Below are 14,046 nucleotides of genomic sequence, written 5' to 3' on the forward strand. Positions count from 1 at the left end.
GAGCTGATATTAAAAATACCACTGCTCTGTCGTGTATCCTGCCCAATTTTTTTTCTTTTCTCTCTACCTTTAAAGCAAAATCAAAGCCGAGCATCCCTGAGGCTATGGGATATCCAGCTGGCAAGAATTTCCATGGGAATCTGGGCTTGATACCAGTTAATCAAATACTCAGAGCGCTCTTTTAAAATACTATATTTTTTTCTCCGGGGGCAGTTGCATGGCTAACGGGGCGGGCACCGGGGGCAGAGAGTTTGGGCGACATAAAGCCGTCACAGCTCGTGACATCCCCCGAAAGGCCAGCACGAAACCCCTCTCCTCCGGCCGCGCTTCGCCGCCGCTGTCCCCGCGCTGGGCACGGCGTGACGGTCCCGCGGCTCGTGTGTGCCCACCCGGCTCCTACCCGAAACGGGCAGCGAAAACCCCTTTGCCTTGCGTGTCTCTGCCCCCGCAGCCTTCTCCCTCCCCTCCGCCGTCACGCGCAGCGCTCCGTTAGCTGGGGCGAGGAGGGGCTGCGGGAGCGACGGCCGCGGCCAGCCGCCTTGAGCCGCCCCCGCTGCAGCGGCCGGTGCGGGGGTCTTGCGCTGCCTCTCGAGGGCATCCGAGACCCTCGCTGAGCCGGTCGCTCCTGACTGTGAAGTACCGCTGCTGCCAAGAGAAAATCAAGGCCACGAGCTGACGAACCCTCAAGAAATCACATTTGTTGTTTAGGGTTTTTTAGAATGGAAGTGTGAAAAGCAGTTTGGGTGACACCGGTAACGACTCGTCTGCTTTCTGAACACGTGCGTGGTGCTTATGTAAAGCCCGAGGGTTAGCGAGCAGGATCCTCCTGCCCGGGCACAGGCGCGGCGCAAGCGGGAGGGATTTACATCTCCTCCACGCTGTCCTCCTGCCTTAGAATCCACTGCGTTCCCGTGGGAATTGCTCGGGGTGGCTGCTGCCTTCCTGCCCCTCGGCACAGGCCGCGTGCCGGGGCGGCGAGCTGGGAGCAGCGGTGGCGGGGGCTGCAGCCGTCCCCGCTCCCGCCGCCCTCCCTGGAGGACCTGGCCTGCCGCAGGGCTGAGCGAGCGGTTGCGTGTCGCGCCGGAGATCCCAACATCTAGACCCCTGGAGCCAGTGTTGGACGCGGCTTCTCCGCCCCGTGATTTGTTCCCTTATCTTCTGCGTCTCCCCGTTTGCTTGTCGTCAGCGCTGGCGCCCCGGCTGCACCGCCGTCCCTTTGCTAAACGCTCCGGAGCATCCCGTTAAAGTCGCATCTCTCCCACTGCACCACTGTATTTCTGGATCCGCGCGCCGGCTTGCGCTCAGAGACCCGTGTTCGCGCCGCCCTCGGAAGACGAAAGCGCGGCGGAAGGGCTCTGCGCGACTGCGGCCGTGCGCCAAGGCTTCGGACCGGACCAGACCGGACCATTTTGCGTTTGGCCACTGGATGTCACAGCTGCTCAACGCACGCCGCGGCCGGAGCGAGGGGGAAGGTGCTTGCCGTAGCTCTGGATTCACAGTGGTGGAGGGTGAATCTAGCCAAGCAGGTCAAAATATCGCGTTAGAGGAACAAGGCCTGGAGGGACTGTGCGAACTGGAGAAATGACTTCTAGCGCTTGTCCCCATCTGGCTGCTGTGGTCTGTGTGTGTAGCCTATAGCTCCTTGAACCTATAAGGAGCTGCTGATGTATGTAATGCCTTATGCGGGAGGAAGGCTCCTTCCTTCTTATTCAGCTTGTAGATGGAAATTTAATATTCAAATGCATTTAAGGAGTATAAATAAAACTACTGTTATGCCATATCTCCAAAAGCAAATTCTTATTAAGTTATGCAGGCGAGGATGATGCTTTCGGTGTAATTTCTCCTGTGTCTTGCTGCCGAAAGCGATGTCCTATGTGTGGAAGAGGTACCAAATAAGTGTCACGAACCTGGAGCTCTGACGGCGTCGCAGCTAACTTGAAATAACGGAGACGTGTTTTTCGGATGTGCTGAGCACCCACAGCTCCTGCTGGTGTCAAGTGAAACCTCACAACTTTAGCATGTTGAAAAAGCGCTGTGTAAAATTAATTCACTCCCATCTCCTGGCACCAGTGCACCCTCAAATGGTTTTTGTTTCAAAGGTTTGTGCAGCCTACGCTGGCTGATGAATAAAGCACAGGCAAAGGAAACAGCTTGTTCCTGAATAACCTCCACCGAAACTGCTCCTGCGCACCGGTCAGGGTGCCAGGAGGGATGTGCTGGTGCAGAAGTGACCCCTGTTTGCACCCCGCGTGCTGCTGCGTGCAATCCTGGAGTGTAAACAGGTATAAATCCTGAAATTTCTCCCTCAGCTAATTTCAGGCCATATTTACCCAACTGGATACACAAGGATTATGAACTGCATTGCAGGGCATGTTTGATTAGTTTAGTTCTTACACAGTTCAGTGCAACTGTCAGAATAAATGACTTCTTTGGAGGACGGGGGAAAAAATACATATTTGGTTAATTAACTCAATATCACAGCAGTTCCCGAACATTAAATACACACTGCACAAAACAGCAAACCAGGAAAGGCCTTTTAATAATAACAATTCACTCACAAAGAATAAAATTAAGAATAAAAAACTGCTTCTGTCCTTCTGCACAGCCCAACGCTAGAAAGCTGAGCTTACACGAGGTCTGTAACTCACCTATGGTTGTCACTGCTGCACTGCCGTTATTATGTACATTGCTGCTGAAAGTGATTATTGCAAATATTATTGCAAGGGGCAAACAGAACATTGCAAACAGAAGCGCTGAGATTTCGCTCGTGTGAGCTGTCTTGCCAATGCTGCCTGTCACCTAAAATCAGTAGCAAAACCGTACTGCATTTGGTGGAGGCGGCAGCTCTTCTCGCTTCCAGGTGAAAATCCTGTTCCCAGGGGAGATTTCTGCTTCGCTTTTGTTAGGAAAGCCAGGGTTTACTGGTTGGGAGGCATTGCTGGTTAGAAAGGGATGTCGGTGGAGTGTCATTCTGAGCAGGCAGGAGAAGGGGGAAGGTTTTGCAAAGGGAATGACATTTGCATAGTAATAGGGTACAAAAAGGCAGGCGGAAGATCTATGGTCTGTTCCCTCCTCTGCCAAGTGACTTTTACTGGACCTTGGGCAATTATCTGTTCGGACCAAAATTTAAGGAAGTCAAGTGCTTGAAGATGTACAGAGCAGCTACTGAAATTCTCGGGAGCATCCAGGCACCTCTTAGTTTAGGTTTGAGTTAGATCACTATGCGTTTTTTAAAAAGCCATCAGGGTGCCTGCTTATATCTTTCAGTGGTCTAAATACTCTTTAAAAGCTCTGAATTCTCCCCAGGGTTTCACATCTCTCACATTCAAAACCAGCTTTTCAGGGGCTAGGGAGGGCGGTGAAAGTCAAACTCTGAAATACCGGGCTTATGGGTGTGGAAGACTTAAATCTGGCCTCAGAAGTCTGGTTTGCAAAGGAGCCGAGTGCCCACAAATTTCTCTGATGTCTACTAAGACTGCGAACACCCGTTGCTTGGGAAATTAGTCCCAAACGCCTTCTGCCTCGGCTCCTTCCCACGCGCAACGAGGAAACACTCGGCCACCTCCGGGCTGGGTTTTGGGATCCGCCTTCGGTGTCCCCGCGCGCAAAGCGCTGCTTTGCAGGCCCTCGCGGCGAAGCTTTTCCTCCTGCTCTTGGGGGGGAGACGGGGCAGGAGGAGCTGCCGCCTCGCTAGAGACTCTTCTCGTGATGCAGCACTGGGCTGCTCGCTGTTAGTGAAAGGTCTCCACAGAGCAGCTGATTTATTCCTGTTTATGGATGACTGTGCATCTCGGAAGCGATTCCCTTCGGTGCCAGCTCTTTGTACCTCTCCGTGGGGCTGGGACACGCTGTCAGAGCTGGCAGAGAAAGGGGGTTCAAACGACGGGGGAAACCTTTACAGTGCCTTAGAGTGAAAGCTGCCCTTTGGATGATCCTGGAAGGAAGAGCTTTAAATACTGCTCTCTCCTTATTTTATTGTCCTATCCCGTGCAGCAGAGACAGCAGAGAAGTGCTTATTGGTGTATTGATTCATCTTGTGAAATTTTAGTTGATTCTTAATTATTTCAGGGAGCTATCTGCAGAGCTAGTTGAAGCAAACAGAAATCCTTTCACCGTCTTCGGTGGGCCGGGGATCAGGCTAAAACAAAGGATGCTGCCGCACAGCTGCAATGCTGCAATTAGCACCCTCAGTTTTGGGCAAAGTTCTCCCTGGAATTTCTTTTGGCCAGGCTGTCTGCATCACCTCAGCCCCCCGTATTTATTCAATGCCAGGAAACAAATACCTGCAAGCTTAAACGAAATAAAAAAGAAATAACTAGCAAATAGTAGCAAACCCCCAGTTGTGGCCACGCTTATGATAATTTGAAAACTAGAAAGACGATGAACTAACTTTATACCATTTCCTTTTTAAAACAATCACTTCTCCTTCCAAATGGTCTCTGCAGGATTTGCAGCCAGAGTTCAGCAACTGCTTGAAGCTTCTCGCCTTAGCTCTAGCTTTGGCTCAGGCAGAGACAGCTCTGAGATTTATCAATATATTGCAATTGCGGGGGGCAGGGGGAGAGGACTGAAGAAAGAAGACAAGGTTTCTGCATTGATTGTCAGGCACCACCACGACAGAGATGGCATCAAACCTCTACTCAGCCCGAAAGCTCCAAATGAAACACTACGGGGAGTACGAACAGCCTTGAAAGGTTTGCATCCTCGAAGGGAAAGCATTTGTTAATAGCTCAGCATCACCCAGACCTCTGCAGGAAGGATTGAATTTAGAGCTAAGGAGCTTAGAGCCGCAGGAAAAAGGGCAGGAGCCAGCATGCCAGATCTCCCAGATATTTGCTCCCTCCATAGGTAAGCACAGGAGGCTTTTAATAGTAAACGCTTACAGAGGCAGTGAGCACACGCAAGGAAACCCAGGGCCTGTAGTTCCCAGTCCCACGTCAAACGTTTGTGTCTGAGCTAATGACACCAACAGCAAGAGGAGCTGGTATTAGCACTCAGCCCGAGCTAATATTCAACCGTAATGGGCTATTAAGTCTGGCAGCCTGAAGTGGTACCAAGAGCTCAGAGCAGCTGACGGACTCCTGAACCGGGACCTCCAGGACCCGTTCCACCAGCACCCGGCTCGCCAGAGCAATGAATCACTTCATCACCGCTTGTCGGGTGTAAAAAAGGGGATTCCAGGAAGAGGCACGGCACTGCGCTCAGGAGGAAGAGTGTTTCTTATCAATGAACACTCACCTGGGACATCAAAGTCACGCTAGACCACTCCTAGCCCAGAGGACATACAAGAGCTTTTTATTTAAATTGTATTTACTTAAGTAAATGCCAGTTATTTAAATCATTTCCCCCCTATTCTTCTTTTGGTTGCTCTCTCTGTAATTAAGAACAGCTAATTTCCTCCCCCTGGTCAGAGACTTCCTGGCTATGGTCCCAGTCCTGTTCACTATTTGCATTGCTAAAGAACCTGATTCCTCAGCTGGGGAGGATTTAAATCCCAATTTCTGCCTAAACACTGCTTCTCCTTCAGGAGAGGTTCAGTCTCCTGCTATTAGTGGGCTATTACTGCAATGCAGGTTTCTGGTGTTGCAGGACAGTTGTCTTGCAGACACAATAATAGACATTTGCACTCCAGGGAAGGCAGAGCAACCTTTTATTGCTGCTTTTCCTGGTGTTACAATAACCAGACTGACACGATTTGCTGGCAGGCGAGGAGACTTTTCTGGCTCCTGCGCTAAGAGCAAGCTCCCACCGCGCTGCAGCAACCCCGTCTGCTTCTCCCCCACGCAGAAGGAGAGCTGGATGAAGAGCACTGGGCAAAGCACTTCGCCGACTGTGCCGGCACGCACCAATCTCCGATCGACATCCAGAAGAAAAAAGTGACCCACAGCCGCCGCTTACCCCAGCTGGAGCCGAGCGGTGACGAGGGGCCCTTGCAGGGGAGCGTCACCAGGACCAACAAGGGTCACTCGGGTGAGGCGGGGGCACCCTCCACACTCCTGCCTAAAGGAGGAGCGGGCTGGGACACCGCTGCTGACCAAGGAGCAGCCTGAAGCGGAAAGTGGGGCACGCGGTTCGGGAGTTTATTCAGCCCCGCAGCCGCCCCAGCTGCCGGTCGCCTCTCTGCCAGAAAGGGGAATCTCTCATGCACAAGGCAGCAAGCGCTTCCTCGCTGTCTCAGCCCCCGCGTGCATCAGGCGTCAGCAGCCCCACGTCACGGCCGGGTGCACGCGTGGGTCCCCGCTGCACAGACGGCTGCACGCGCAGCATCCGGGGCCGCACCATCCGCCGCTTCCGTGACAACGCGGGATGCTGCCAGCCAGCCCTGCCCACGAATAGGCCATCAGCAGCACAGCAAAGGCTTCGCGTTTCTGAAATGCAGATGTCATTAGTGGTAGGCCTTTCCTAAAACCCAAGCTTTTTATCTGCACGCTTTGTTAGGGACGAGTTCAGGTTTCTGCACATCTTAGCAGGCTGAGTCCTGCAGCCCGGTCAACGGGAGAGAGGGGGGACTTTCCTGCTGGGACACCTGATGGAAGAAACCCTTGAATGTGACAGCATCCCGCTTTTAAGCTATAAATTGGGCTGTGAGGTATCCCCGGAGGTTTCAGCTGGGCGCTGCAGCATGCATGCATTACACTGTTCGGAGCGTACAGGAGCCTTGGGCGCAGATATGTATTTTCCCAATACACAGAGGATAAGGGAACACCTCCTCCATGCTCATCTCCGCACTCTGCCGTAGCTAGAGCGTTAGCACAAACCTTCTGCGGCCAGGCGAGGGACGCCAGGCCGAAATGGGGCTGAGCGAGCCAGGCCTTGCCTTAGCGGGAGGAAGCAGGAGGAGCAGACGCCCCAGGAGGATGGCAAGCTGGTGACACTGCAGGAACAGATCATTGACTTTTAACCGGCTGAAATGCTGTTCACAGACAACAGGCACAAGCCAGAGGAGAATCCCTCCCTTGCAGTCAAAGGGTTGGTATCTCAGCCCTCGGGAAGGGAAGCTGCAGCGCAGAGCGAGTTAAGCGTTGCTTTTGGCCACGCAGACTCTCAAGGCAAGGCTTGTCGTGTAGGAGCTGCTGGGTTCTCCTGCTGCAGTCTGTAATTCATTGCCTAAATAATTCATCAGCCGGTGCTGTTGGGATGATGCTGTCGGACTGCAGATGAGCAGCGAGAGAAGAATTGCCTGATAGCTGCTGGAGTTTTTGTCTAGCAAGTGGAACATGAAGAGTCTGGTAGCTCTCTAATCCCGCATGACAGCCCTTCCTTCCTCCCTGTTACGGAGAGAAAGAAATATGGAGCGAGAGCGAGGAAATGAAGTGCTGAAAGACATGCCGTTTTCAGAGAAAGACTGTTGTGATTGTATTTCTAAAAATCGTAATGACTAAGTGCTCCTGTTTATCTCCCGGACAGGCTCAACACTCAGTCAGTCAGAATTTCTCACGACAGCATTGCTACCCTGACTGCCTACAAATTAATTCCTGCAGGTTTAGCTTTCAGGTCTCTGACTGCACACGTGTATTTTCCTGTTCTCTTGTTAATGTCAAAACGGTGATTTGCTAACCCGGGGAATTTTAATAACGCACAATGGCAGAAGGACAGTTCTTATTCACAGCTCCTGTGAAGTCAGGCTAGATTTTCCCACTGACTTCAGTGGGATGGAACAATATGTCTCAAGGGAAATCTTCCACTGGGTTACATCGGAAGAGGCTGAGGAGACCTGAAAGGGAGAAGAGATGGATTTATCAGCAGGGATCTCCTTACAACCCTTAGGATCTATAAAACGGGCATCTCACCCAAGAAACTACTGTTCAACTTTTTCTCTGCAGCTGTAAAATTACCCATCTAAATCCCACATAATACAGCTTATTTGCACCAGTGCAGAGGGTCTGCATGAGGAATGTGCCTACATCTATCACATCTGTACAGTCACACTCACAAGGACCACCTTAGGTTAAAGAAACCTCTGAGATTTGGTATTTGCCCTTTTATTTTAAGAGGACTGTCCTCCAAGAGGCAGCGAGGACACTCACAGCTCTGAAAGATTACCGTTTCACTGATGCAGGCTGTGCACGACTTCCTCCAGTAGCAGATTTTTCCTAGAAGTGGGACCTGAAGCGTCATTGCCCTTGGAGGCCAGAGACGGGAACCCAGCTTGCTGCAAGCTGCCGAGCGGCGACGGACAGCAGTGCGAGCCTGAGAGCAGAAACGCCGGGGAGAGGAAGGCGCACAGTCGCAGTCGGATTCGCATTGCATGAGCCAGGCTGGCTTTCCGCTGCCTGGCAAAACCTTCCAGCCCACAACAGCAACACTTTCCACCCGCTTTACATAGAGTGACATAAGGTGAAAAGTACCAGCAAACTGGACTGTTAGTTAGCCCTAGGCTTTCAAAGTATGTGCACAAAATACCTTAGGGAAGCCTTAACCTTCCCATAAACTCAGAAAGTAGAAGCCATAATGAGGTGCTTGGGGAGGTAAATAACACTCATTATGGAAGGCAGTCAGCGGGGATCTACATAAAAAGTAAGGCAGAAGTTTATTTCCCACTCTGGAATCTTTGGGGTGCTACAAAGAAACTCATTTTCGTCTTATCTGCCTGTAAATAGTTTATAAATTCTTATAATAGTTTAGAAATTCTCTCCTCACAAACACAAACCATGACTAATAAATAATACACTGTTACATTTTGAGAAAATACTTGCTGTTTTTTATAACGTGCTCTGGGCTTTCATTAGGATGAGGCAATTCTGTTTTCAGTCTTAGGTTTGGCGTATTTATTAACATAATATATGATTTGTGGCAGTACAGTAGCAGGAAGACAAATGTTCCGTAGTCCCTTTGTGAATGCTCCTTGGCAAAGAGAAGCAAAGAGACTTGTCTCCACCAATCCTCCAAGCCCTAACGCGGTCGTTCCAGATTTACAGGGTTCTGGCCCAGCATGCCTCTCCCTAGAAGATGCAGTTTCCAGAACGCTGAGAATTATGGTGACAGGTTAGATGAGGCCAGTTGCTTTTTTCAGCTCTGCCTCCTATTTCTCCACTGGAAATAAAGATGCTAATGAATCTGTGCAGAGCCCTGCAAGATGCAGTGTACTGTGAAAGAGATGAGCATTAGAACACTTCCATTAGTGCCTAAGGAAAAACCTGGAGTCGCCCAGCTGGAAAGAAATCTGCAGACACAGCTAGTGCCTAGTCATCTCTGTCGGGTCTGGCCTCTCTCCTTCGCGGTGAACAAGCCTGAGGCCAGGAAAGATTTTAAGTACACACCTAGTTTTAAGCTCCAGGGGTTCACCTTGCATACCGGATTTACTCCCCTTAGCAGGGCTGTCCCGGCTTATCGCAGCGGAGGTGTTGCTGGCAGAGAGCACTGCCACTGTGCACGTGCCTGCCTGCACCCATTGCCATCTCTTACCCTGTTTTTCGGTCCAGATCGATTTGCCACCCACCCTGCACATCTCCAGGGGGCTTCCCGGCCTCTGCACGGCCATGCAGATGCACCTGCATTGGGGTGGGCTGGACCTGGAGACCAGCGGCTCCAAGCACACCGTAGACGGGATGAGATACTTCACAGAGGTACCTGCTCGATGGAGGGGCTCTTCCTCCGCGCAGCCGGCTGGAGGGAGCCTTCGTTTGCTCTCTTGCAAGTCTGGCAATGGGGGAATTGGAAGCAATAGCCCCAAAAGCCTGCAGGAAGCAGCGTGGAGCGCTATGGGGAGAAACAGGGCTCCCACGAGAAGGATCATCAGGTCTGCAAATGTGAACGTTCAGTTCTGTGCGATGTAGGAGTGGTGACCAAGGATCCCCGTGGTTCCTTACAGTATTTTATCCTAGATGTATGCGTGCAGCCCTTATCATACCTAAGACTGTCCAGCTCATTAGGAGACCTACAGCAGTATTTGTTCCCTTTATCTCCCACTTCAGTCTCCCAAGCTGAGCAGTGCTACGTATAGCGGGACAGGCAGGCCACTAGCTTTTTTTTTTTTCAAGTCTCTATGCTGTGTTTAGGATGGACACTTCGAGAACACCTACTACAGTGAATTCCTTTCCAAACTGGCCAAAATCAGGTTTGCAGGTAAGCCCTGGGGACGCTGCGCTCTGTTCTTGGTGCTCTCCAAGCCCGTGCGTACGTGCTGGGGCTGCAGACAGACGTCTTGCTGCCGTGTTGCTTACCCCTACGTGGTCGGGCATCCTCAGCCACGTTCAGCCTGTCCCTCTTGCCACCCCTGTCGGCGCATCTCCGAAACAGAGCCCGCCCGGCCGGGTGGCATGGCAGACGCTCAGGGCAGTAGCCACCAGGCCCCCGGTAGGTCTGTGCAACACCCTGCAGCGCTGCTAGGGAATTGCTTTTGCGGGGTCTGGAGCCCGTACGCCCCGGTTAGCACGGCAGCTCTGCTTCCCGGCAGGACCGATCACGCCAGGCAGAGCGCTGCCCTACAGGTGCCCACCGCCTCCGGGTCCCCCGGCAACCTCGTTGGGATTGACCCCACGTATCTCCAACGACCTACAGATGCACCAGAAGGACCATCCCCTTCGCTCCATCTTTGCTCAGTTCTGCCCAAAATCTAACACACCAGCGCCCCGCAGGAGCGGTTTGCCAATCCCACCTCTAACGCCGCTCTCGCCTTCCTCTTCTGCGCCTCTTCCTCACCATTAATTGCTGACGTTGCCTCTCTCTTTCCTTTGGAGGTCAATCAACGAAACTCACTTCTCTAGACGTCCAGGCCACGCTGCCAGAAAACCTCTCGCGCTTCTGCAGGTACCAGGGCTCGCTAACAACCGCACCTTGCTCCGAGAGCGTGGCCTCGACCATCTTTGATTCTCCAACTGTAGTGTCGCACACGCAGGTAAGCACTAGCTGCTTACCAGTCACAGCAGCTTCTCTCTCCCCCATACTTTTATTTTTCCTTACAAGCTTCCTTTTCTGTTCTCCAGCGATTCTGGGAACAGCCTGGCAGAGGAGCTAATGGAATATTTCTCATATGGGGTTTTTGAGATAGACTCCTAAGCAGCTAGAATTACAGATGACCATAATGACACAGTGATGCTAGATCACAGTAACGTTCAGTTTCTGTACAGCATGAGTTCAGCTGATGTCTGGTGAGTGATAACAAATCTCCCTGCTCAGTTAAACTCAACCATACTGAAACACTACAAAAAAAGAGAGACCAGCCAGGGTCAACAAGGCAAAACTGCTGCAAGACAGCTTTTGAGAAAATAGAAATAGAGAAAAAAATAGGTAAAAGAAAAAAGAAACAGAGAAAAGAAAAAAAAAGAGCCATTCATGGAATTAAAATAAGTACAGAATAATTAATACTTTTTAGAAAAATGATTTTTTTCTTGTCTACACCTGCATTGCGCAGCTAGAATATATCGTCTTGGTAGTGGCCTGATATGAGTTTTGGCTGTGTGACAGGAGAGCAGGGCAGGGGCATTACAGAGGACCTTGTTGAGTGCAAGGTCCCGGTGCATAGGAGCAGTGGGGAGCAACCCCAGCTGTGCCAGCAGTCGGATACTGTCACACGGCAGGTTCCCCTTCTCTTCTATCTGCCTTGTCAGGAAGAGGGCTTTAGCAGGGAACAAAGTAACACTGGTAAAATAAGCTTACTAATAAGTCTTGCAGGGTGGATCATCTTCCTTGATGAAACAGAAGCATCAGTAAGCCCTCCTTCCAGGCAAAAAACAAGATAGAGAGGAGGTTAGAGTAGCGGAGGATCGCAGTGCATTTGCATTTGACACTAAAAAAAAAAATTCATTTCGATGGAGGGGGAAAAAGCTAGGAGGCACTTGGGGGGAGCAGTACACAACAGAATAATTGCTAAATCTCCATCATGCGTACTACCAGGCAGGCATTAAAGTAACTTCCTTCAGACAAAACATCTTCATCGTGAGTTAGCTGATAAGAGCCCTGTTCTTCTCTTCCTTTCCCCGGCTAATACTCCTTAGAGTTCTCCTGCAAGATCCTGATTCGAGGCTCTATAATAAATTGCTAGGTTTAATCCTGAGCTATAGGATCTGCACCACGCTTTTAGGCAAAATTCTTGACCCTGTTGCCCTCCGTAATAAGGCTGCGTCACTCACAGATCAGCCTCCTGGAGAACACCTTGCTGGACCGGCAAAACAGGACCCCGCGGAACGACTGCCGGCACGCTCAGCCCCTCCACGGCCGCGTGGTGGAGGCCTCCTTCAGAGCCACGCTCGCCCAAGGTAAAGGGGGTCAGCAGGCTGGACTCGCGCCTTCGCTAGCGAACAGGAAACTTGTTGGGAAGGAGTTAAGCTAGACGTTGCTTAAGCTAGGAAACCCGAGACTGTCATCCCCCGGAGCGGCAGTGTCCTGCACGGCACGTGGGGATGGCCCGTGTGCCCCCTTGCCCGCTGCCAACACACCCAGCATCTCACGATGCAGCGGTGGCTGTAAGCCGTGCGCCAGCCCTCTGTCCGGACTGCTCTAGAAGAATGCCATCCAGAGGAATTCGAGCTCAGGCTGGAGCAAATCCAGATGCAGCTCCGGGACGTGAAGAAAGAGTTACTGAACAGAGTGAGCCAGATTGGTAAGAAACATGTGTCCGTGGAGTTGCAGGTTAAACTCCAGGCTACCTCCCACCTCCTCTAAGGGTGAACAGCCCATGCCCTGCTGCCCTAAGTCATTAACAGTTTTGGTACTGACACATACAAGTAGAATTTGGTTCCCAACCTAGGCCAGATGGAGAAGTTTCATGAGTCACATCTGTGCTCTCACACAGACTGCAGCTTTGCAGTCAGGAATTTAAGCTCGCAGTTCCCCTAAGATAAATCGTTGTCTCCATTTTACACAGGATGACAAGAGAAGGAGGGAAAGAACATGATTTTCCCAAAGCAATTCGGCAAGAGAGCTAAATTTTTTATTATTTCAAGCTCATTTGTTGTTGGCACTACAGATGCCAGTAGCTGCAGCTAAATCAGCTAAGACTGCCGCAGTCCTGTCAGTTGGCATGGGCGTATTCTGCAGGACTTGGTCTGATCCATAGACATGGGAGGAAATGTAATAGTTGACTCTCTTTGGTTCTTTCAGGTGTTAAATCTAGCACTTTCCCAGCTTTCTACTTCCCAGCAGAAAACGTTGAGAGTTACGTGAACATTCAGCCCCACCACGACATGACTCTCCAAGCCTTCACCTTATGCTTTCGGACCAAAGCGCAGAAGGCTGGCAGTCAGACTGTTCTCTCCTACTCCGCGCAGCAGAGGGATAACGAGCTGTGGGTGACTGTGGGTACAGACGTGGGGTTGGGGATAGGAGGCCATTTCATCAGCTTCCCTCTGCACTACAAGCCAGAGGACTGGCTGCACTACTGCATGGCGTGGGCCTCCCAGTCTGGGACGGCAGATCTACAGCTCAACAGAGCAGTGGGTAAAGCCAAGAGTATCCAGAAAGGGTATATGACACAGGCTGGAGGGACACTTGTCCTGGGGAAAGACAGACACACTCTTCTTGGGACCTTCTCCAATGGCTTTGCAGGGTGGATGACCCGGGTGAACCTGTGGAGTCAAGTTCTCAATGCTGCAGATGTTCGGGCACTTGCACCATGCAAACCAGGGCAATTGAAGGGAGATATCATAGCATGGGGAGAGACTCCCATGACCCTCCTGGGGGGAATGGTTCTGGAGTCTGACACCAGCTGTGAGTGACATCCCTCCCCCCCCCCTTTTTTTTTTTTAAGGCAAAAAAGGAATCCAACGCATTTGCTGGGAAACTTGAGAAGGGAAGCTTGCTTGCTCCATATATTTATTTTTGATTAAGTGCTTGTCTCTCCTTCTGCTTTGTATAGGTTCACTAGGCACCTACTCAGTGCTCTAGGTTTTTTCCAAGAAGGTAGTTGGGGGTGAGGCCTCCATCAGTGTGACAGAGGGAAGGATCAGAGCAGAATGCAGCATGCTCCAACACCTTGCACTGTCGAATCCCTCCCAGGAGGTTGCTTTAGGGCACCTGAGACCCTACAAAATGAAATGCCCCATGCATACCTCTTCCTCCCACACACCAGAGAGCTACTCTCCTTGGTCAAAGGAACCCCCTTTTCAA

The 14,046-nt window shown here is 51.3% G+C and overlaps 1 protein-coding gene across 1 annotated transcript; it reads left to right on the top strand.

Moving 5' to 3' along the window:
* The first annotated feature begins 4,959 nt into the window (after positions 1 to 4,959).
* CA6 (carbonic anhydrase 6) lies at positions 4,960 to 13,655 on the top strand. Its single transcript, XM_067311280.1, has 9 exons — positions 4,960 to 5,017; positions 5,788 to 5,970; positions 6,924 to 7,063; positions 9,423 to 9,566; positions 9,999 to 10,065; positions 10,680 to 10,837; positions 12,074 to 12,197; positions 12,443 to 12,541; positions 13,033 to 13,655. Exons 1-9 carry the CDS (start codon positions 4,960 to 4,962, stop codon positions 13,653 to 13,655), a joined length of 1,596 nt encoding a protein of 531 aa, XP_067167381.1.
* The last annotated feature ends 391 nt before the right edge of the window (positions 13,656 to 14,046 follow it).

This window comes from Apteryx mantelli, chromosome 26 (genome assembly GCF_036417845.1).
Source record: "Apteryx mantelli isolate bAptMan1 chromosome 26, bAptMan1.hap1, whole genome shotgun sequence".
Lineage (NCBI taxonomy): Eukaryota > Metazoa > Chordata > Aves > Apterygiformes > Apterygidae > Apteryx > Apteryx mantelli.

What these genes read in the sequence shown, in the direction of transcription:
- CA6 (XM_067311280.1), top strand. Translation starts at nt 4,960, where the DNA reads ATGACACCAACAGCAAGAGGAGCTGGTATTAGCACTCAGCCCGAGCTA. An exon ending in GGATGAGATACTTCACAGAG is followed by an intron (nt 9,567 to 9,998) that starts GTACCTGCTCGA and finishes TGCTGTGTTTAG; the next exon opens with GATGGACACTTCGAGAACAC. An exon ending in CTGTAGTGTCGCACACGCAG is followed by an intron (nt 10,838 to 12,073) that starts GTAAGCACTAGC and finishes CGTCACTCACAG; the next exon opens with ATCAGCCTCCTGGAGAACAC.